This window comes from Vigna angularis, chromosome 5 (assembly GCF_016808095.1).
Source record: "Vigna angularis cultivar LongXiaoDou No.4 chromosome 5, ASM1680809v1, whole genome shotgun sequence".
NCBI lineage: Eukaryota > Viridiplantae > Streptophyta > Magnoliopsida > Fabales > Fabaceae > Vigna > Vigna angularis.
The window spans coordinates 34626263-34644398 of NC_068974.1; the positions used below are offsets into that span (position 1 = coordinate 34626263).

Below are 18136 nucleotides of genomic sequence, written 5' to 3' on the forward strand. Positions count from 1 at the left end.
CTCACATCATTTCATGTATAAATGAGATCATTAACATAGATGCTCACAATTAACAAATTTTGTTTAGCACCCTTATTTTATGAATAAGGTTTTTCACTTTGACATTTTTAAAAGCCATCATTCATGAAGTGTGCTTCTATATAGCTAAATCAATCTTTTGTGTTTGTTTTATACCATATAGAGCTTTGTGTATCTTATAAACCTTGTACTCCTTCCCCCTTTTCACATATCCCTTTGGTTGTTCCACATACACATCTTCATTCAATTCCCCATGCAAGAATGCAAATTTAACATCTAGTTGAAAGATGTCCCACCCTCTACGTGTTGCAAGAGCCACAAGCAAACGTACATTGTCCATGCATGCAACAAGAGCAGATCCTTCAAAGAAATCAATTCCATATTGTCGTGAAGAATCATTAGCTACAAACCATTCTTTACATTTTATCAACTTCCCCAAACCATTCAATTTAGTTTTATAAATCCATTTGACTCCCATTGTCTTTACTCTAGCTAATAGATCCATTAGTTTTCAAGTTTAATTCTTCTCAATTGATTGAATTTCATTGCCCATAGTTTTCCTCCATTTTGCATGTTGAACTGCTTCTTCAAATAGAACTGAGTCATCACTGGTGACATTTTGGACCGTGTAGGCTGCTCCTTCTTCTTCTTTTTTTGGCTTAAATGCTTACTTCGTCCCCATGTTAAGAGGTGAACTTCTATTTAGTACCCGGTTTTAAAAATGAAGACATCGGGTTCCTATGTTATGAAAAATATATGAATAAAGTCCTCAGAGAAAGAACAAGTTCAACAAATCATCAAAGAAAAAACTGAACAAGGGATAGAAAAAGCCGGACAACATAACAGAGAAGAGAAAAAGTACGGCCACATCAGCATGGACTTAACGTCGTTGCTGTCAACTTAACAGATAGGACCTTATTCATACACTTTTCATAACATAGGGACTCAGTGTCTTCATTTTTAAAACCGGATACTAAACAGAAATTCACTTCTTAACATGAGGACGAAGTAAGCATTTAATCATTTTTTATTCACTCAAACCTACACTACTAACAAAATCTCCCATTCAAGTTAGTTGTTGTTTATCTCTCCTTTTGAACTTCATTTATTTCATCATCACTTTCAAGCTCCATGTCTTCCGCTAGTTCATTTCTAGCATTGTCATCACTATGTTGTTGCTCACTATGATCACTATAGGGTTCGTCATCACCCCATATCAAACCAGATTCATATGCTCTTTGTAATTGGTGCTACAATTCCAACTTTTTTCTTTTTCAAACAAGACATATTTATTAATCACAGTTCTCCTGGTTTTAGGATGAAATAGACAATAACCTTTCGATTCACTACTAACACCTAGCAAAATGCAAGAAAAGCTCTTATCATCAAGTTTATCTCGTTTGATGTAAGACTCTAGATGTGGATATTCTTAAACAAGTAACTAGAAACCAATATATTAATAAAATAAAGATATTTTATTCAAATACCATATGCTTATTGGTCAGAGCTTAGTATAGTGAAGAAGAAAATCTCTTTTGAATATATAAAAGTTTTGTAGAAAATAAATAAAATAATAATTGGTTAAATTAAAATTTTAATAAACAAGTGTTTATTTAAATTAAAATATTTATTTTGTCAAATTTTTATTTTAAATGACATTCCTTAAATTTAATTCTTTTTTCAATTTGATTATGTTTTAAAAATTAAATCAATCATTTTGGTAAACTAAAATAATTATTTATAGTTAAATAATTATCCACAAAATAAATAAAAATTATTTATAATAAAATTATAAAAAAATAATTATATTTATTTTCATAATTATAATTTTATTATTTTTAGTTATTATTAAAAAAAGTAAGCATACATATTTTTATTAGTGTAAATACAAGAATGACTTAGAGTATCTATATATATATATATATATATATATATATATATATATATAATTAAATTGGGAAATTTAAAAATAATAAAAACAAAATTGAAAAGACAACAATAATTATGTGACATAAACTATTAAAATATAGTTTTTTAAACAAAAAGAAATGGAGCGAGGGAAGAAGAAGAAGAACTGGGTTTGTATTTGCAATTCTTTGTGTGAAGTGTGAAGCTTAAACCCCAAACCAAAACCCTAACGAGGTTGGTTCCCAATTTCCATGGCTTCTGCGCCCAAATCAAAGTTCAGTGTCTATCAAAACCCTTCCTTTTCCGCGGTTCTCACTTCCAACAGTCTTCAACCTTCCAATTTCACCATCCTCTCCATCCTCTCCTTCTTCGCCGCTTCCGCATTCGCCTTTCTCGCTATCATCTTCAGGTGCACACTCACACTTTCTTCTTCACGCGATTAACAACTCACTCTTTATAACACTACTCACACATTGCAGGGAAAATGGCTTTATCGACATTTTGAGCTTCAGAACTTTTTCCCCTTTCACAGCTTGTAAGTTCCTAACTTTAATTTTTGTTCATTGCATTTTTTTAATTAGGGTAATTTGTAATATTTGATCCATTTATTGAACTTCAGATTGGCTTGCCAAGACTCTACAAGCTTTAGTGGGTTTTATCTTGATTGGAACTGTTTCTGCACTCCTCAAAGTTGTGTTTCTACGTAGGGCTAGGTATGCTGGAGGTGTAGTTCCAGTTAAGCCTGTGTCTGATTCTAGCAATGTTAATAAAACTGACATTTTGCTTACCAAACATCAACAAGGGCTTTTAGGAGTGAGGCCGAAGGTTGATTTGGCACAACCTGATTCGGCCAAGAAGCTTCCCAAGTCTAAACCACAATTTCCTTCTTCAGATTTGCTTGTTCCTCTTCATCAGCCCATTCCCAGCCCCACTCGAGGTTCTTCATCTCGCATTGATGTGGATGGTTCAAATTCTAACAGGGGTGCTGCTGTTCGTTCCATTGGTACTCCCTCGAGGTCTCCAGGATCAGCATCGTTGTATCTTGCACCGGGTTTGGTTTCCCCGCCAAGGGGTCCAAATGGAGTGGATTCTGTGGTTTCCAGTCCTTGGTCTAACAGGAGAGCCTCCTCTGCTAGTAAGATAACGTCAGAGGAAAAGCTGGAGAAGTTCCTAGCTGAAGTGGATGAAAGGATCAATGAATCGGCGGGGAAGATGTCTACGCCACCACCTACAGTTCCTGGTTTTGGGATAGTGAGCCCTAATACAGTTACTGGCTCATCTAATACCTCTGGAACTACAAGACTTATGCCATTGAGGCCTGTGAGGATGTCTCCTGGATCTCAAAAGTTTAATACTCCCCCCAAGAAAGGTGAGGGTGAGTTTCCTTCACCAATGTCTATGGAAGAATCTGTTCAAGCTTTTGAACATCTTGGCATCTATCCTCAAATTGAACAGTGGCATGATCAACTCAGGCAATGGTTTTCTTCAGTTCTGCTGAATCCTTTGCTTAACAAGATTGAGACTAGCCACATTCAGGTTCAACTTATTCTTCTTGTGTTCAAATCATGGTTAAACAATCAGAAAAATGTTGTTTGTGAAAATCAATATATGTGACAATAATTTTCAATGACAAAGTATGTTTGAGCTAAAATATTCATGGAGTGTTTATGGACCTCTCATTTGTGTGTTCCAATAAATGGTGTAGAACTGGTTTTGGAGAATTAATTCTTGGTCAATCTACTTTCCTGATTGTGTTTTACTCATGGTTTGATATGTTATTACCAAGAAAAAGGAGTATAAAGTATATTATTTGACTAATGTGGATTATGGTTATTAATATTTAGCACAAAAAGGTTGAACATTCCACAAGTTTTTTATTTTTCTGAAATTTAAGTTGTCATAGTGTTAGGAGCATGAAATAATGTTTGAATGAGCCATTGAAACTAAGCAAAAACAGTTTAAAACTCATTTTGGCAATTTGTATACAAACAAGCTCTTGTCAATTTATGCTAGAAGCCCCTGACATCTAACATGATTGGAAGATCAACCAAATTAATTTATTTCCCCTGGGTCTAAGATTTTCGTATTCATAGGTTATGCAAGCTGCTGCTAAACTTGGTATTTCTATCACAATTAGTCCAGTGGGCAATGATATGCTGTCTACTTCTGCTACTTTGCCAACAATTGACAAGAGTCAAGACTGGCAATCTACGATGTCTCTCAATGAAGATGGGCTTCTTCATCAATTACATTCTACACTAGTGCTGGCCATAGATTCTTCCAAATGTATGTTGCTTCACATTTGTCAATTGAATGTGATTTTTGGTCCAAATTTCATTATATTTGCTGATAGCTTCTGAGCTCTTACAAATTTCTACTGGTTTATATTTGCAAACAGCCAAGTCGTTTGTATCTAATATACTGCAGTCCGCACAGCAGGCTTCTTTAGTTCCTATGATGCAGGAGTGTGTGGATGCTATCACCGAACACCAAAGGCTCCAAGCCTTGGTTAAAGGAGAGTGGGTGAAAGGTTTGCTTCCTCAAAGCAGTGTTCGTGCTGATTACACTGTGCAGAGGATCCGAGGTAGTCAGAATTATGGATATATTGCTTTTATTAGAGAGTAGCCTTCGTTAGATTTCCTGAATAAATTGAAGCAGAACATCATTTGTCTAAGATTGATTTTATGGCCGCATACACCAATATAACCTAACTTTAGTTACCTTGTCTTAATTTTCAGAGCTTGCGGAAGGAACCTGTTTGAAGAATTATGAGTATCTTGGAAGTGGGGAGGTTTATGATAAAAAGAATAAAAAGTGGACACTTGAACTACCTTCTGATTCTCACTTGCTGTTGTATCTGTTCTGTGCTTTCCTAGAACATCCAAAGTGGATGTTACATGTGGATGCTTTGTCTTATGCTGGAGCTCAGTCTAGCAAAAACCCATTATTCCTGGGTGTCCTTCCCCCTAAGGAAAGATTTCCAGAAAAATACATTGCTGTAGTGTCTACTGTCCCTTCTGTACTGCATCCTGGAGCATGTATTCTGGCAGTTGGAAAACAGGGTCCCCCAATTTTTGCATTGTACTGGGATAAGAAACTGCAATTTTCTCTTCAGGTCGGTAATGCCTGCTGTTGAGCCTTATTTTATACTATTATTATTTTACCCGACTGTTATTTTCAATACGTATTATACATTGTGAACTACTAAACATGATTTTCCGATGGATCTCTTATGAACCAGCACTGTTAATTTTTATATTGGTTTGCTAACAGCTCTGGTTTTTTATGTCAGGGAAGAACCGCACTTTGGGATTCCATTTTGCTTCTGTGCCATAAGATTAAAGTTGGTTATGGAGGTATTATCAGGGGCATGCATCTAGGCGCTTCAGCTTTAAGCATTCTCCCGGTTATGGAAGCAGAATCCGAAGATTAAGTCCTGTATTGACAAACCAGTCCCTTCTATCAACATTCAGCACGCTGATTTCAACTCCTGCAACAGATTGCATTTCTTGAAGTCAGATTTTGCAGGAAAGAACACAGTGGAGGTGAATTCCTTCTGATCGAGTGTTAACGCATTATGCTGCATTCTGTATTCTAGATGCCTTTACAATGACCAGCTGATTTCACTGTATCTGGGATATTGCACTGTCAAAAAGAAATTAACAGTCTCTTTGTATACCATTCCTCCCCAAATGCAGTTCGCTCAATACTCAATGTTATTCCTTGGGGGAAAACATGTGATCTGGTTGATAAAACTAAAACAAAAGGCAACCACACAAGAACATGTTTTTTTTTTGTTATTGATCAATTAAATGTTTTTATCATCTAAACCTTGTTTATTTACACTAACACAAGTTGATTGTTTTTCCATTATTTCTTAAATATTTAGAAACGTAATGACTTTGTACAATTACATCATGTACTTGACAAGCAAAAGCTTTCCAATTCTGGTGTCACATCCAATTGTTTCTAATTTTCACGCACAACACTCAAATCATGCGTGAGACTTTTGATCTTGCTAATGTGACGTGATAAAGTGACTGGAGTTGTGTCTCACCGTTTTTTCATTAGCTTATCCTTATTTATCTGTTGCTGAATCATGTACCAAAAAGCCAGTTAATTTAAAATTAATTCAATATACTTGCTTTCAATAATTAAATAACAAGAAATAAATGAGCAATGTAATGGTAGCCACAACCACTCCAGTGTCTAACATGACATGCATCAGCCAGACCAGCTTAAAAAATAGTTTTCAATGATATCTTTCTTCTCCCTTTTTCAATAAAGCAAATGACAATCAAATTTAATTAAGTTCACATTAATTATATAAAATTTGTAAACATGTCATTAACGAAAAAAATTTAGCTTATCCTTATTACTATACTTTTTTATAGAAATGTATTAGTAATTTATAATAGATTTATGTTACCAATTTAATCCATTATAATACAATAATACTAAAAATAAATATCCGATGAGTTTTCTACATTAATAAGTTTTTATCAGTTCCACGAAGCATATTATCGACTTAGAAAATAACCGTAAAGCGTGTACACGTGAGAGAGAAAAAAACAGAAAAATGAGTAATAAAGCATTCCTTTCTGGCTATCAAAAGGTATGTAAAATACAAATATCCAATAAAGAATTTTCCTTTCATTAAGATCGGAAGCTTAATTTTCTTAGATTTAATTCAGAGCTCTCAAACATAAAAGAACAAGACAGTATACATTCACCATTAATTACCAAACCAACTTCTATATTTAACCAATATTCAATAGTAAACACACTTGACTATGTGTCTTTAAAATACAGTAGTGAAATCCGATTTTCATTTCAAAGGAAAGGCAATATTACAAAATTGATTGCGCCTTAAACCACTCTCGATTTATAAAAGGCAAATAAATAACAATACAATATCACTAACACTCCTAAGCCTCTAATTGTTACTATTAATTCAATTGAAGGTGAGCTAGGAACACATAATCTCAAGTGGGGAAGAACTGTAACTGCATAACTTAAAAAGTGGACGCTACGGAAGCAATGAAGATAAGATGCAACAATTGTTAGAACCTATGGGGCCATACATCACAATGCAATGGCTGATCATCTCCTTGGTTTTGATTGTTTCTTTTGTTTCTTATATTGTTCATATAGCTGTAGCGATAATGCAGTCCTGTCCAGCTCTTTTCTCAACCTTTCATTTTCCTTGATGTCATGATGAACCATGAAATGGGAAACAAGTTTCCTCTGCAACTCATTGTCATCAAATGAACTCTTGACAGTTGTAGAACCAATGGAAAGTGATGCAGCAGGGCCATTTGTTCGTCTCTTGTTTTTTAATTTTATACTGCCAGTTTGTTGTGTGAAACATAATTCTTGGTCCAGAGACATTTCCTTAAAAGCTAGTTGAGGAGAGGACTTGGATAAAAGAACCTGGTTATGTGCAGTACTCATACTTGAAATTCCCGAGGCCAGTGTTGATATAGCTGTATGATAATGGCTGGACAAAAGATTGAGTTCCCAAAGTACCGAGGCAAGGGCACCACTTAAATTGGGATCTGTGGAATGTGGTAGATATTTCTGCATACCGAAGAGTGAGACAATCCATAAAAACAGAGACATAAAAGAGTGCTCCACACTAGAATGTTTTGCAATGAAATTCACAAGTTTTGCATTTTTTTCATACTTCGACTTAAAATTCATACCCAGTTACTTTCTCAAAGAATGTTTTATATAAAGGAAGCATGCTCCCTTGTTTCCCCTTTCCCATATAATTATATCATGCTCTTGTCATTTCATTATCATTAGTCTCAAAACAAAAATATCTAGTATTGTTACTCTATAAGCTAATCCACAATCCATAAAAATAAGTGCAGTGCACTTTACTGTCATAGAGCTGAAGGTAACTTAATAACTAGTAACATACTGAAAGGAAACACAGGAACGACCAAATGCATTTAACCTAGCAGATGCAAATGTAACCAGATATGTCTAACAAAAAAGATTGTCTATTTACGCAACATATATTCTGAATATCCTACGTAAAATTTATGCTTAACTTTGTATAAATTCAACTTCAAACATGCATTTAAAAGAGAATATCACTAATGGACATTTACAAGGAATGGAGGACTTCCCTGTCTTGTAATACCCAGTTCAATTTCCTTATTTCTTTTACATTATTCTGCAAATGTGGATTTAGGATTAACTGTGATGTTTATACCTACTTATTTGTTTAAATCATATTTCTAGACAATGTAAGATCTTAAACACATTCCTTATGTTGAGGGTTGGACATCTTGAGCATAGCACTACATATTTGTGCTTGATCCAAAAACAAAACAATTGCGAGTGATGTGATAGACTCAACAAACTTAGTCATAAACTTTAATATCATCTTAGAATATGAGTTTAAGTTTATATCAACTCCAAAAACCAACTTATAAAATAAAATTTGCATTCAGTTAGAGACTCTATTTTAGCTATACCTCTAGATGATTCAGATCTACAATAACTATATCCTTGAAAAGATATCATAACATCAGCACTCTTATTGACCACCCTCTTGTCCATATTTAATTAAATTTCTCAAGCTATAAAAAAAAGAGGAGAAAAAACGAAGCAAAGATTCTGCACTTAATGCATGCAAATAACAATGACAGAAGCTTACAGGAATTGTGCCAGAAACAGAGCCTCCTCCAATATCATTTTCCAACAAATTTCTGCACTTGACATTCTTCTGAAGGAGATGCTTTACGGTGACCAAGGCTGAAATGGGTTCAAAGGATAACTAAATACGTAAGTAAGTTTCTCTTTTCCAAATATTTCCAGTTTCTTATACCAAATAGTAGTGCATATGAAATTGAAGGATAAGAAGGATGGAGCATACCAGCCATGGAATCTGCTGATCCAACACACAGTGAAAATGTTGCTAATCGTTTTATAAATGCAGCAGTCTTTTGCATGTCATGTTGCTTATCATCGCACAACATTATCTTCAAAGCTTCTGCCAAAACCTCTCCTTGATCTCTGTTTCATAAATATAAAGCAGGAACTGGAACAAGTTAAAAAAATAAAATTAAACTGGAAAAATTGCTAATGAGGTGCATTTCCTTGTACACATTAAAGTTGAAACAAGGAATAAATTTGAAAAGATTAAAACAAAATTCAACAGCACTTTATGTTTCCATTCCATGCTTTAATTGGATGCACATGTGTGTGTCCGCATCAAGCATATATGGAATAAGACCAGTTTTCCAACAAAAGTATATATCAAAAGAACTAACCGATTCTAAAAGCACAAGAAGTTAGGTGAAAGCATGTTAGTAATTTTTATTTGCATTTCTCTAATATATTCATTCATGACAAGGCCGCTGGAGCTTTAGGTGCCAATATATGCAAGCAAACTCTACCTTGGGCTAAAACTATAATTTAATTAGAAAAATGAGGGCAGATAAGACTGAATTCCTAGCCATACGGAAATGAAAACTCTAATACCTACTTATTCTTAAAGCTTAAGGTAGCCAGGACCCAAAGGATGTATTGTTCTCCAGTTTGTTACTGTAGTTACTAAAATTACGTCTTAAAAAAGAAGACTTTAAATCTAATTCACTTTCACAAAATCAGATTTCTATCACACTCCCTTCATACCAAAGAATTTGCACCGGTTTAGCAATAAATATTTAAGGATGGTTTTGATAGCAGAACTGATTGCAAGTGATAAGATAAGTTCAACAAATCTCACCACAATAAACTCTCACTATCTCAAAAAGTGAATTTTAAACATACTAATGAGGTCGTATGCTATAATTTTGTCAAATCTTTATTCAATGTGTGATCTCCAAACATATACATACTAATGAATGTAAATTAGCATGAAAGACAACACACAAGAACAAATACACGAATATCATAGCAACAGAAATGACCTATCCTGCATGTCTGGCTGAATTTCAGCAATAGAAAAAAACACTGGTCATTGGGAAAAACGTTGAAAAAAGGAAAATGGTGACTTCAGGATATTGTATTTTAAAACAAACCTTCCTGGCCTGTATTCAAGAATAAGATTGTAAAGATGGATAAAGAAGTCCTGTAAATCAACATTCAGGGCATCAAGATTGTTCCTCATCACTTTAAAGGCAACAATGCAGCATTGGAGACGTTCCGATACACTCAAACATTTGGAACACTTGTCAGAAGTGTTGCCTGAATTGCTACTTCCAGAAGCAAGTACTTTCAGATGATTCATCAGATCACCCATGAAATCAAGGTCAATCAGATGTGAGAATTTTGCCAGTCCTTTCAGACAAGGAGCAAGCAAAGGGAGGGGTTCCACTGCAGCAGATAATGCCCCAGCGTTAGCTTCAGGCCTGAGCAAAAAAGTGAGGGAAAATTATCAAACCATCGTGACTGAAAGTGATTAATTATTATTCAAAACTTAATGATCAACACAAACAAAAATTATGCACGAAATATTGACACAACAAAATATAAAAAAAAAATAAAGTAAAATACACGCAATATAAAACACACCTGGCACCGATGGACTGCATTGTATGCTTCAAAATACGAAAGTACGTCTCAAAGACAGCAGAGAGTGTTTCAGTTTGCATCTGTTTCCTCTCCATAACATCCAGGGCAAAGGATGCAGCCTTGTAATCAGCTTCAACCTCCTTTCTTGTCTTAGAAATCGATTCTTGCCTACTTTTCTTTCTATCATTCTCCATCAACTGATTTGATGCATCAGTGTGTTTCCTTTTCTTACTTTTCTTATCTTTTAATTTCTGATCCTCTTCTGTCTTTCCAGACTTCAAGAGATCCTCATTAAATGAAAGGGACAAGAAAACCTGAAGAGGTATTGCAAAGAAGAAACGTTACTTAACAGCTCTATCAAACATTCCACACAATAAAATAAAATAGGTTTCACTAAAGTAACAACAGGACACAACTTGTTTTGTGCCCTTTAAAAGATAAAACCTTTTTTTTATTAAAACATGTCTAAAATGATAGAAACTGATTTTACCACAAAAAAAAAGTGAAGTAGAAACTGTTTAAAGAAACAGGAAAACGATGAAGTATAGATTTCAAACAAAAGATACAATTATCGAGAGGGTGGGTCGTACATCAACAGAATCTGGGTGCAATTGGCAATTGTAAGCTTTAACATAATCGGCAATCAATCGAACTGCCTCAACAGTGACCTCACCCCCATGTTTACCCTCATTTGTAAAGAGTGATTTAATCGTGGAACAACAAACTTTCCTGTTGAAAAGAAACAAGAAACTTCAACTAGGTATATAGCAAGAACTAGGAAGTATCATGAAATAAAATAAAGAAAAAAATCAGTATCCATATTAAGCACAAAATAACTCAACCCGCAAAGTACTGTCTTCCAAAAAGATTCAGGGGTCAATGTTAAAAACAAAAGCTAAGTAAATAATACATTATGTCTTTCCACAACTTGAGAAACTGAAATTAGAAGTATGACTGAGTTTCTGACTCAGCTTCCAGGGGAGAGCGAATGATGTCGCAACATAGAATCATGGAATGAAACAAGGTATTTAATTATGCAACTTGGCAACAAGTTCCTGTGGTAAAGTTCATAACTGACTACACGCCTCAAGCAGGTATTATTCTTCACAATAGTTGTTTAAGTCAACAAAAGATGCAATTATGTTAAGCTAAACCATCAAATGCAACCTCATAAATAATAACATTCTACAACTCTTTTTGACAAGGTATGGTTTTCAATACTTGGTAAAATATTCTGTATATACCCACTCCAAACCACCTCAATCACAAGAAATTAATTTGAACACACTAACAAAGGACTCAAAGGAACTTCCATTGAGAAAGAAAATGCGTTTTCTTTACATTTATAAATTCCAATGACCAGTAAATCACAGACAATTTTAAATCCAACAAGAACCCCATTACCATAGACTTTTGGTCTAATCACCCAAATGGCAGCATACATAGTTTCCATTTCTGATGAATTAGAATAACATTTACAAAATTAATTTCATGTTTTCCGTGGGAAATTCCATAAAATTCAGAAGAAAGCTTAACATAATGAAGAATCATCAACAGCGAATATACAATAGAACCTTATAGCCTCATCAGTAGAGCCTATGTTTCTGACAGTAGCATCCAACAAACTTTCACGAAAGTTGAAATGGGGATTTGCATCAAGCAAAGAACAAATACAACGAACTGCTACATGTTGAAATAAAGGCTTCTTCTCTAAGGCTACCAGCCTTTGCAAATATGCCTGACAACGTTGACAAAAAAAAATACATCTTAGCAGAATATAGATCAACAAAGTTCATATTTTGTAACAACTTCAAACAATATATCTTAAAAAAATTGACCAATGAAGTAGGTCCAAGAAAAAGGAAACAACCACCATAGAAAGCTCAGGAACTGAAAGTCATATGTATGAACAGAATAACTATGATTCAGTTAAATAAAGGAATCTTAGTAAGTTGCATAACATTTTAGAATGAATGCGAACCTTGTATGCTGAAAGAAGAGTAGACTCATAATAACGCATCTTTCTAACAGTCTTTGAAACCTTCATTTCTAGTTCCTTTTCAGTAGGAAGCCTGATCCGATAACTGCCACATTAAAAATAGGATTAATGTTGATTTTCAAAGCAAAAATAATCATAATATCGTTACATATAAACTGTGCATTATAATATATAACTATCAGGCAATACCCAGGGACAATATCTTTGAAAACTGCCAAGAGGGATAGAAGTCCAAGCTTAACAATGGTATGATCGTTATCTTTAGATAATTGCACCATCTCTTTCAGTAATTTAATGTTGGACTCTGGATCTGTAAGTAAGGCATTCCCCAATTCTGCAAGTTTACACTTCTTGCTTTCAAATGTCTCCTCAGCTGTAAGATCTTCCTTTACCTCAGCCTAAACAAAGTCAAGACAGTATACCAAAAATTATGCACAATATCTAGTTCAATAATTTTTAGCCTTGTAAAAGGTGTAGGCAGCTCAACATAATATATGATATTTACAATTAATATGAAAATACAGTTAGTAGGTGGACTTCTGTGGAATGTGGATCCTATTAAATAACAATCATAAAACACACTTTACTTAGTGAGCCATACATGAAAATAAATTAACAACAGTGTACTGATATCATTTATCCGTTTTTAATGGATATCATTTCTCTAAATCATACAAGTGGACAGCATTATGGGCATATAATATAACAGTATAACAGCTGAAATATATGATACATATCAAAGATAAATATGCATAAAAAGTTAAGTTGTACACAAAAAAAATAAATACATAAAAGCTAGCATTAGATTAACTTAAAAGTTCAATTGGCTGACAACTTGTCAGAGGACACGAGGATGCAGGATGCAAGCTAGTATTATAGTAATGTGACACATTATTCATCAGAAACTTCAAAATGTGAATGTTGCATGGAATCAATTAAGAAAAAATTTACCTTTGTTGTCATTCCATTTGTATTTTTTTTTTTAACAAAGCATTCCATTTGAAAATTGTTAAGGTATCAGATGTGAAGAAGAAAATGAGATTTGAGAAACCATAAAAAAACTAAAAAGATTTTTAATTTGATTGGATAATACCAGCACTGCTGCATGTGGTGTCTCTTCCACTTCTACTTTAGCCACTTCTTTCCCTTGTTTTTTGGCCTCCTTCTTCATTTTCTTAAGTTTGGCTCTCTTTTCAGCCTTAGTTAGCTTCACCATACCTTCATCCGCAATGGCATCCTCTGCAGTTCCCTCTTCACTTAGATCATTTTCTGATACGGCTTTTGAAGCTGCAGAATTGTTGTGAGAACCCAAGCACTTGATAAAAGGTCTAAAAATAAAGAATAATCTTGAGATAGCAATGCATATCTTGAACACTAGATACCTGTCCGGTAATGGAGTTTTCCATCCAATGTCTTGATTGGAAGAGCATCTACACGATCAACCTGCAAACCAGTTTCTTCTTTTTCTTTCTTGAGAGCATTTTTTTGCATGCGTTTCTCATAAAGTTTCTCCAATGCATCGTCTTTGGCATCAGCAACCCGCGTAACATGCCTGAGGATGTGTGAGAATGTCATTTCGTAAGTAACCTTATCATATAAAACTCATCACAATACACATTGACATAAGCTGATAAATTTCATATTTCTATAGAATCATAGCAACCTAGTATAAGGTACCAGAAGGCCAACTATTCTGGGCCCACCAGAGTTATCTTGGGTGGAAATACGGAAGAAAAAGAGTTAGCTATAATGATAGAAGAGTAGAAGTGAGGTTACATACAAAGGAACGTGAGAGATATGTAGGGAAAATTTGGGTAGTAGCTTTTTATTAGGCAGAGAAATAGTTTCTCTCAGGAGCTCATGCTCTGGGATTACAGGGTTCTCTTCTCTAATAGTTTCATTTTCTATCTATAGTACAAATTTATACCTGTATTGCATGGGTTCCTGTCATAGACTAAACAGATACAATAAGACATTTACACACTAGACAAGTAACAGTTGCACGCTTAGCCTAAAAATTAAAATAGCAGGCTCAAGTTTGTCAGAGTACAAGAACCCATAAAATTGTTCTAAAGCAAAAAGCAGAAAAAGTTCTTGTCACTCTAAAGCTTATTGCTATGGATATATTTGAAAGATAAGTTTTCCATCTTGACAAACGGCGAGATAAAATTTTCAGCTATTTCCCCAAATTATGCACCTAAACAGTCAAAGCAGACAATAAACAAAAGGTTTCAGAGAGGCAAACTGCGCAAATTTATAATTTTCCCTATTTATAAATCGTGACAAAAGCTTCGAAACTTTCGGTAACAATCTACACAAAAATGTAGCATTGCAAGTAAGGGCGCCATAAAATGTTATGAAAACAAAGGACAGAGGGTTGGAAGAAAGAGTCGAACTTGGTGATTGAATGGGTGTCCAAGGTGGAGAGCAAGGAGGCATAGTTGCGATTCTCTTTGATGAATTGGAGGTCTTCGTCGGAAACCTCAACTTCGTCGTCTAGAACCTCCGGGGGAAGGTCCGGCGGAAGAACGACTTTCTGCTTCTTTCCCATCGATCAGTCAGGGAGTTCGTGAAGCGTGGTCAGAGTCTTCAGGTGGTTTGTGCTTGAGGACTCGGGCCAACGGCGTACGCTGAGGTTGAGAAGAAGGAGAAGAAGCGGTGGAATGGTCGAGAAAGAAGAAAAAAGAGGGTGCGGCGGAAGTAACAGGAAGGGGACAGAGTGTCGTGTTGGGGCAAACTTATTTGTAAAAGGCCACTGATAAAAGAAATTGCATGCGGCTGGTGTGGTTGTGTAAATTAACCCTGCGATGCAGGTTTTTCTTCTTTTTTTTATATGTACATATCCAAATAAAATTTGGAACATATTCGTAAATATTTGTTATTAATAATAATGGATATTTTAATATCCATTTATAACAAATTAGATATAAGTATATAATCTATTATTTGAAAAAGATGAAAAATGAGAATATAGTTTATATTTTATTAAGTTAAATTTAATTAAAATTAAAATTAATTTATATTTTATTAGATTAAATTTAATTTAAATTTATATTTAATATACTTTTTGTAATTTTATTTAAATTTTAATTTAAAAATTTAATCTTTTTAAATATTCACTTTATCTATAAATATTTGTAACTTTTCAAATATTTACATATATTTTTTAAACTTATATCCATATTGACAAAAGGTAAATTTTTTTTATTGCAAATGAAGTAACAAATAGAAAAAAGATATTATTCCTGATTTGATCTGTTACTTTTTAATATGTCAACTAAAGTACAATAAAAATGATATTACGCTTAAAATATGCTCTAATTTGGTACTATATTACCTAATTTCTTGAGAGTATATAATGTAATATTTGTTTCTTTATTTTGTGATATTATCTATATCATATATAGTCCTTTTAAGTTTGTTCTATCATTTTTCTTATTTTGGGATAGCCTACTGTTTGCATGTACAGTTTTTCATTAATATTTATATTCTTGGAAAGATAGAACAAATTTTTATTTGATTAGATTAATATTAACATTATTTATATGTTCTAATGATATTCATGGAATTTTATTTATATTTAAAATATTAGAATTTTTACTATATTTATCTCTATGTTATTCTATTTATTATAATCATATTATTTTTATGATTATTTATGTATTTTGTATCACAACTTTCTTATATATTTACAACTTTCTTATATATAGAATGAGAATAGGAGGAATCTTTTAATCTCTCGAGAATTATTTTACAGTTTCAATCTAAAGTTGTTATCAGACCAACATCATTTGTCGTTGTCCACCATCTTCTACACGGTTTTGCCACTATAAAAAGTTGTGAATAAAGTTTGTCACTATTAACCTCTATTCCCTGTCATTCCAACATCCTCTGCCATTGTCCGTCGTTGGCCACTGTAACAATTTCATCCGGTGACCTCACCTCTCCACGCGACAGTCAACTCCATCGGTGTTGGAGCTTTGTGTTGCTCACGCCTCGTCGTCTCCTTACCGAAACGCCATCGCGCCACCTCTATATTGGTCGCCAACCTCTCCTCTCTCTATGTTGCCCTTTCGAACCGTGTTCTGTTGTCTAGACGAAACCCTTTCGATAGTCACCTAGGGTTTGCGGTTTCTCCTTCAGATTCTTTATCCCTTGATTCGAATTGGCTTCTGACAATGTCATCTCTTTTTTCGAAAGTCCCTCCATCACATTTGAAAAGTTAAAAGAAAAAAATTAGTTATCTTGGTCGGTTGCCGTTGAGATGTGGTTTCTTGGTCAAGGTCATTGTGATCACCTTGAGCATGATGGCAGTCATGCACGAGTTGATAAAGCTGACCAATGGAAACAAGCATATTTTCAATTGTGCTCTCTGTTATGGCAATCAGTGGAACCCAAACTTCTTATATCTGAGAGATTTCAAAACTTGTTGCTCCTTTTGGAAGAAAGCTCAAAGTATCTATGTCAACGATATTCAACGTCTTTATGACACAACAAACAAACTTGCATCTCTTAAAATGGCAGATCATGATATAGTGTTCTTCATGGTTAAAGCTCAATCTATTATCGAAGAACTTAAGATGTTTTTGGAAGCAGACTCATTAGAGGATACTAAGAAGAAAGTAGACAAATATTACATGGTGTTAATCATTCATGCTCTACATCCTAATTTTGATCATCTCAAAGATCAACTTCTGACTAATCATGAGGTCTCCTCCATGGAAACATTGATCACTTGCCTTCTGCGTGTCCCCGTACCTCAAACTCAGGACGCACATGAACTAGCAGAATCATCTGTCATGATTGCTACACGAGGAAGAGGAGGACGAGAAGGTCAGGGACATCCTTAATACACGTACTATAAAAGGATGAATCACACTCAAGAGAATTGCTACTATTTACATAGGTTCCCTTCCAAAATCGTCAATATTTCGAAGATTGAATCTTCCACTTCTAAGTTTACCGAGGATGAATATCAAGAGTATCTAAGGTTAAAGTCTAACAACTTGGCACAACCATCTCAATCTCCACAACCTGCATTTCTCAATCCATGGAATATCAAAATTCATGAGTAATTAATTCAGGTGTTTCTGATCACATTTATGATAATACTCCTTTGTTTTTCTCTATTTCCTTTCAAGAAAAGCTTCATTTCATAACTCTTGCTAATGGATTAAAATCTCCTAAAAAAGAGTTGATCATGTTTCCTTGTCTTTCTCCTTCATTCTAAAGTAGTTTCGATTACAAATTTTTTGTTATATAGAACGTAGTTCGAAAAAATAGATTGAAGAAGGATACAAAACCAACATATTATATTATTTTGAATCTCGTCCAAGGATGTTTTGTGTTCCTAATCTTAAAGTGCTACATGATCAACTTAATCATCTTCATTTGTTTAAATTAGAAAAAAAGTATACTAAACTTAATAATTTATAGACCTTAGAATGTTAATCATGTCAACTAAAAAAACATGTATACCTACCATTCCTAAAAGGTCTTAATCCATATATAATTCTAATACAACTGGATAAACCTTGGATACAATTCTAAGGGATTCATTTTAATGCTTATAATATTATTGGATAAGTTATAATATTTATCTCATTTTTATAATACAACAACCCTACATGCTTTATAAAATTATTCCCTTTGATATATTTGATTAATATTAATACAAGT

The 18136-nt window shown here is 33.9% G+C and overlaps 2 protein-coding genes across 2 annotated transcripts; one reads left to right on the forward strand and one right to left on the reverse strand.

Annotated features, from left to right (window-relative positions):
* Positions 1-2064: 2064 nt before the first annotated feature.
* On the forward strand, positions 2065-5756 carry LOC108338863 (uncharacterized). Its single transcript, XM_017575912.2, has 7 exons — positions 2065-2335; positions 2406-2461; positions 2546-3462; positions 4020-4212; positions 4325-4510; positions 4665-5041; positions 5219-5756. The coding sequence occupies exons 1-7, from the start codon at positions 2178-2180 to the stop codon at positions 5357-5359; spliced, it is 2028 nt and encodes a 675-aa protein (XP_017431401.1). The 5' UTR covers positions 2065-2177; the 3' UTR covers positions 5360-5756.
* A 966-nt stretch (positions 5757-6722) lies between these two features.
* On the reverse strand, positions 6723-15256 carry LOC108340426 (nucleolar complex-associated protein 3). The gene is made up of 12 exons (XM_017577814.2): positions 14854-15256; positions 13840-14009; positions 13551-13744; positions 12647-12855; positions 12440-12542; positions 12033-12196; positions 11049-11187; positions 10459-10772; positions 9966-10295; positions 8816-8955; positions 8597-8694; positions 6723-7506 (listed from the first exon to the last, which is right to left on the reverse strand). Exons 1-12 carry the CDS (start codon positions 15006-15008, stop codon positions 7030-7032), a joined length of 2493 nt encoding a protein of 830 aa, XP_017433303.1. The 5' UTR covers positions 15009-15256; the 3' UTR covers positions 6723-7029.
* Positions 15257-18136: the final 2880 nt, after the last annotated feature.

Excerpts from the sequence above, each read along its gene's own strand:
- LOC108338863 (XM_017575912.2), top strand. The coding sequence starts at position 2,178 with ATGGCTTCTGCGCCCAAATCAAAGTTCAGTGTCTATCAAAACCCTTCC. Across the intron at positions 4,213-4,324 it reads GGCCATAGATTCTTCCAAAT|CCAAGTCGTTTGTATCTAAT; the intron begins GTATGTTGCTTC and ends ATTTGCAAACAG. Across the intron at positions 4,511-4,664 it reads CACTGTGCAGAGGATCCGAG|AGCTTGCGGAAGGAACCTGT; the intron begins GTAGTCAGAATT and ends CTTAATTTTCAG.
- LOC108340426 (XM_017577814.2), bottom strand. The coding sequence starts at position 15,008 with ATGGGAAAGAAGCAGAAAGTCGTTCTTCCGCCGGACCTTCCCCCGGAG. Across the intron at positions 11,188-12,032 it reads TCTACTGATGAGGCTATAAG|GAAAGTTTGTTGTTCCACGA; the intron begins GTTCTATTGTAT and ends TCTTTTCAACAG. Across the intron at positions 8,956-9,965 it reads CTTGAATACAGGCCAGGAAG|AGATCAAGGAGAGGTTTTGG; the intron begins GTTTGTTTTAAA and ends TTTATGAAACAG.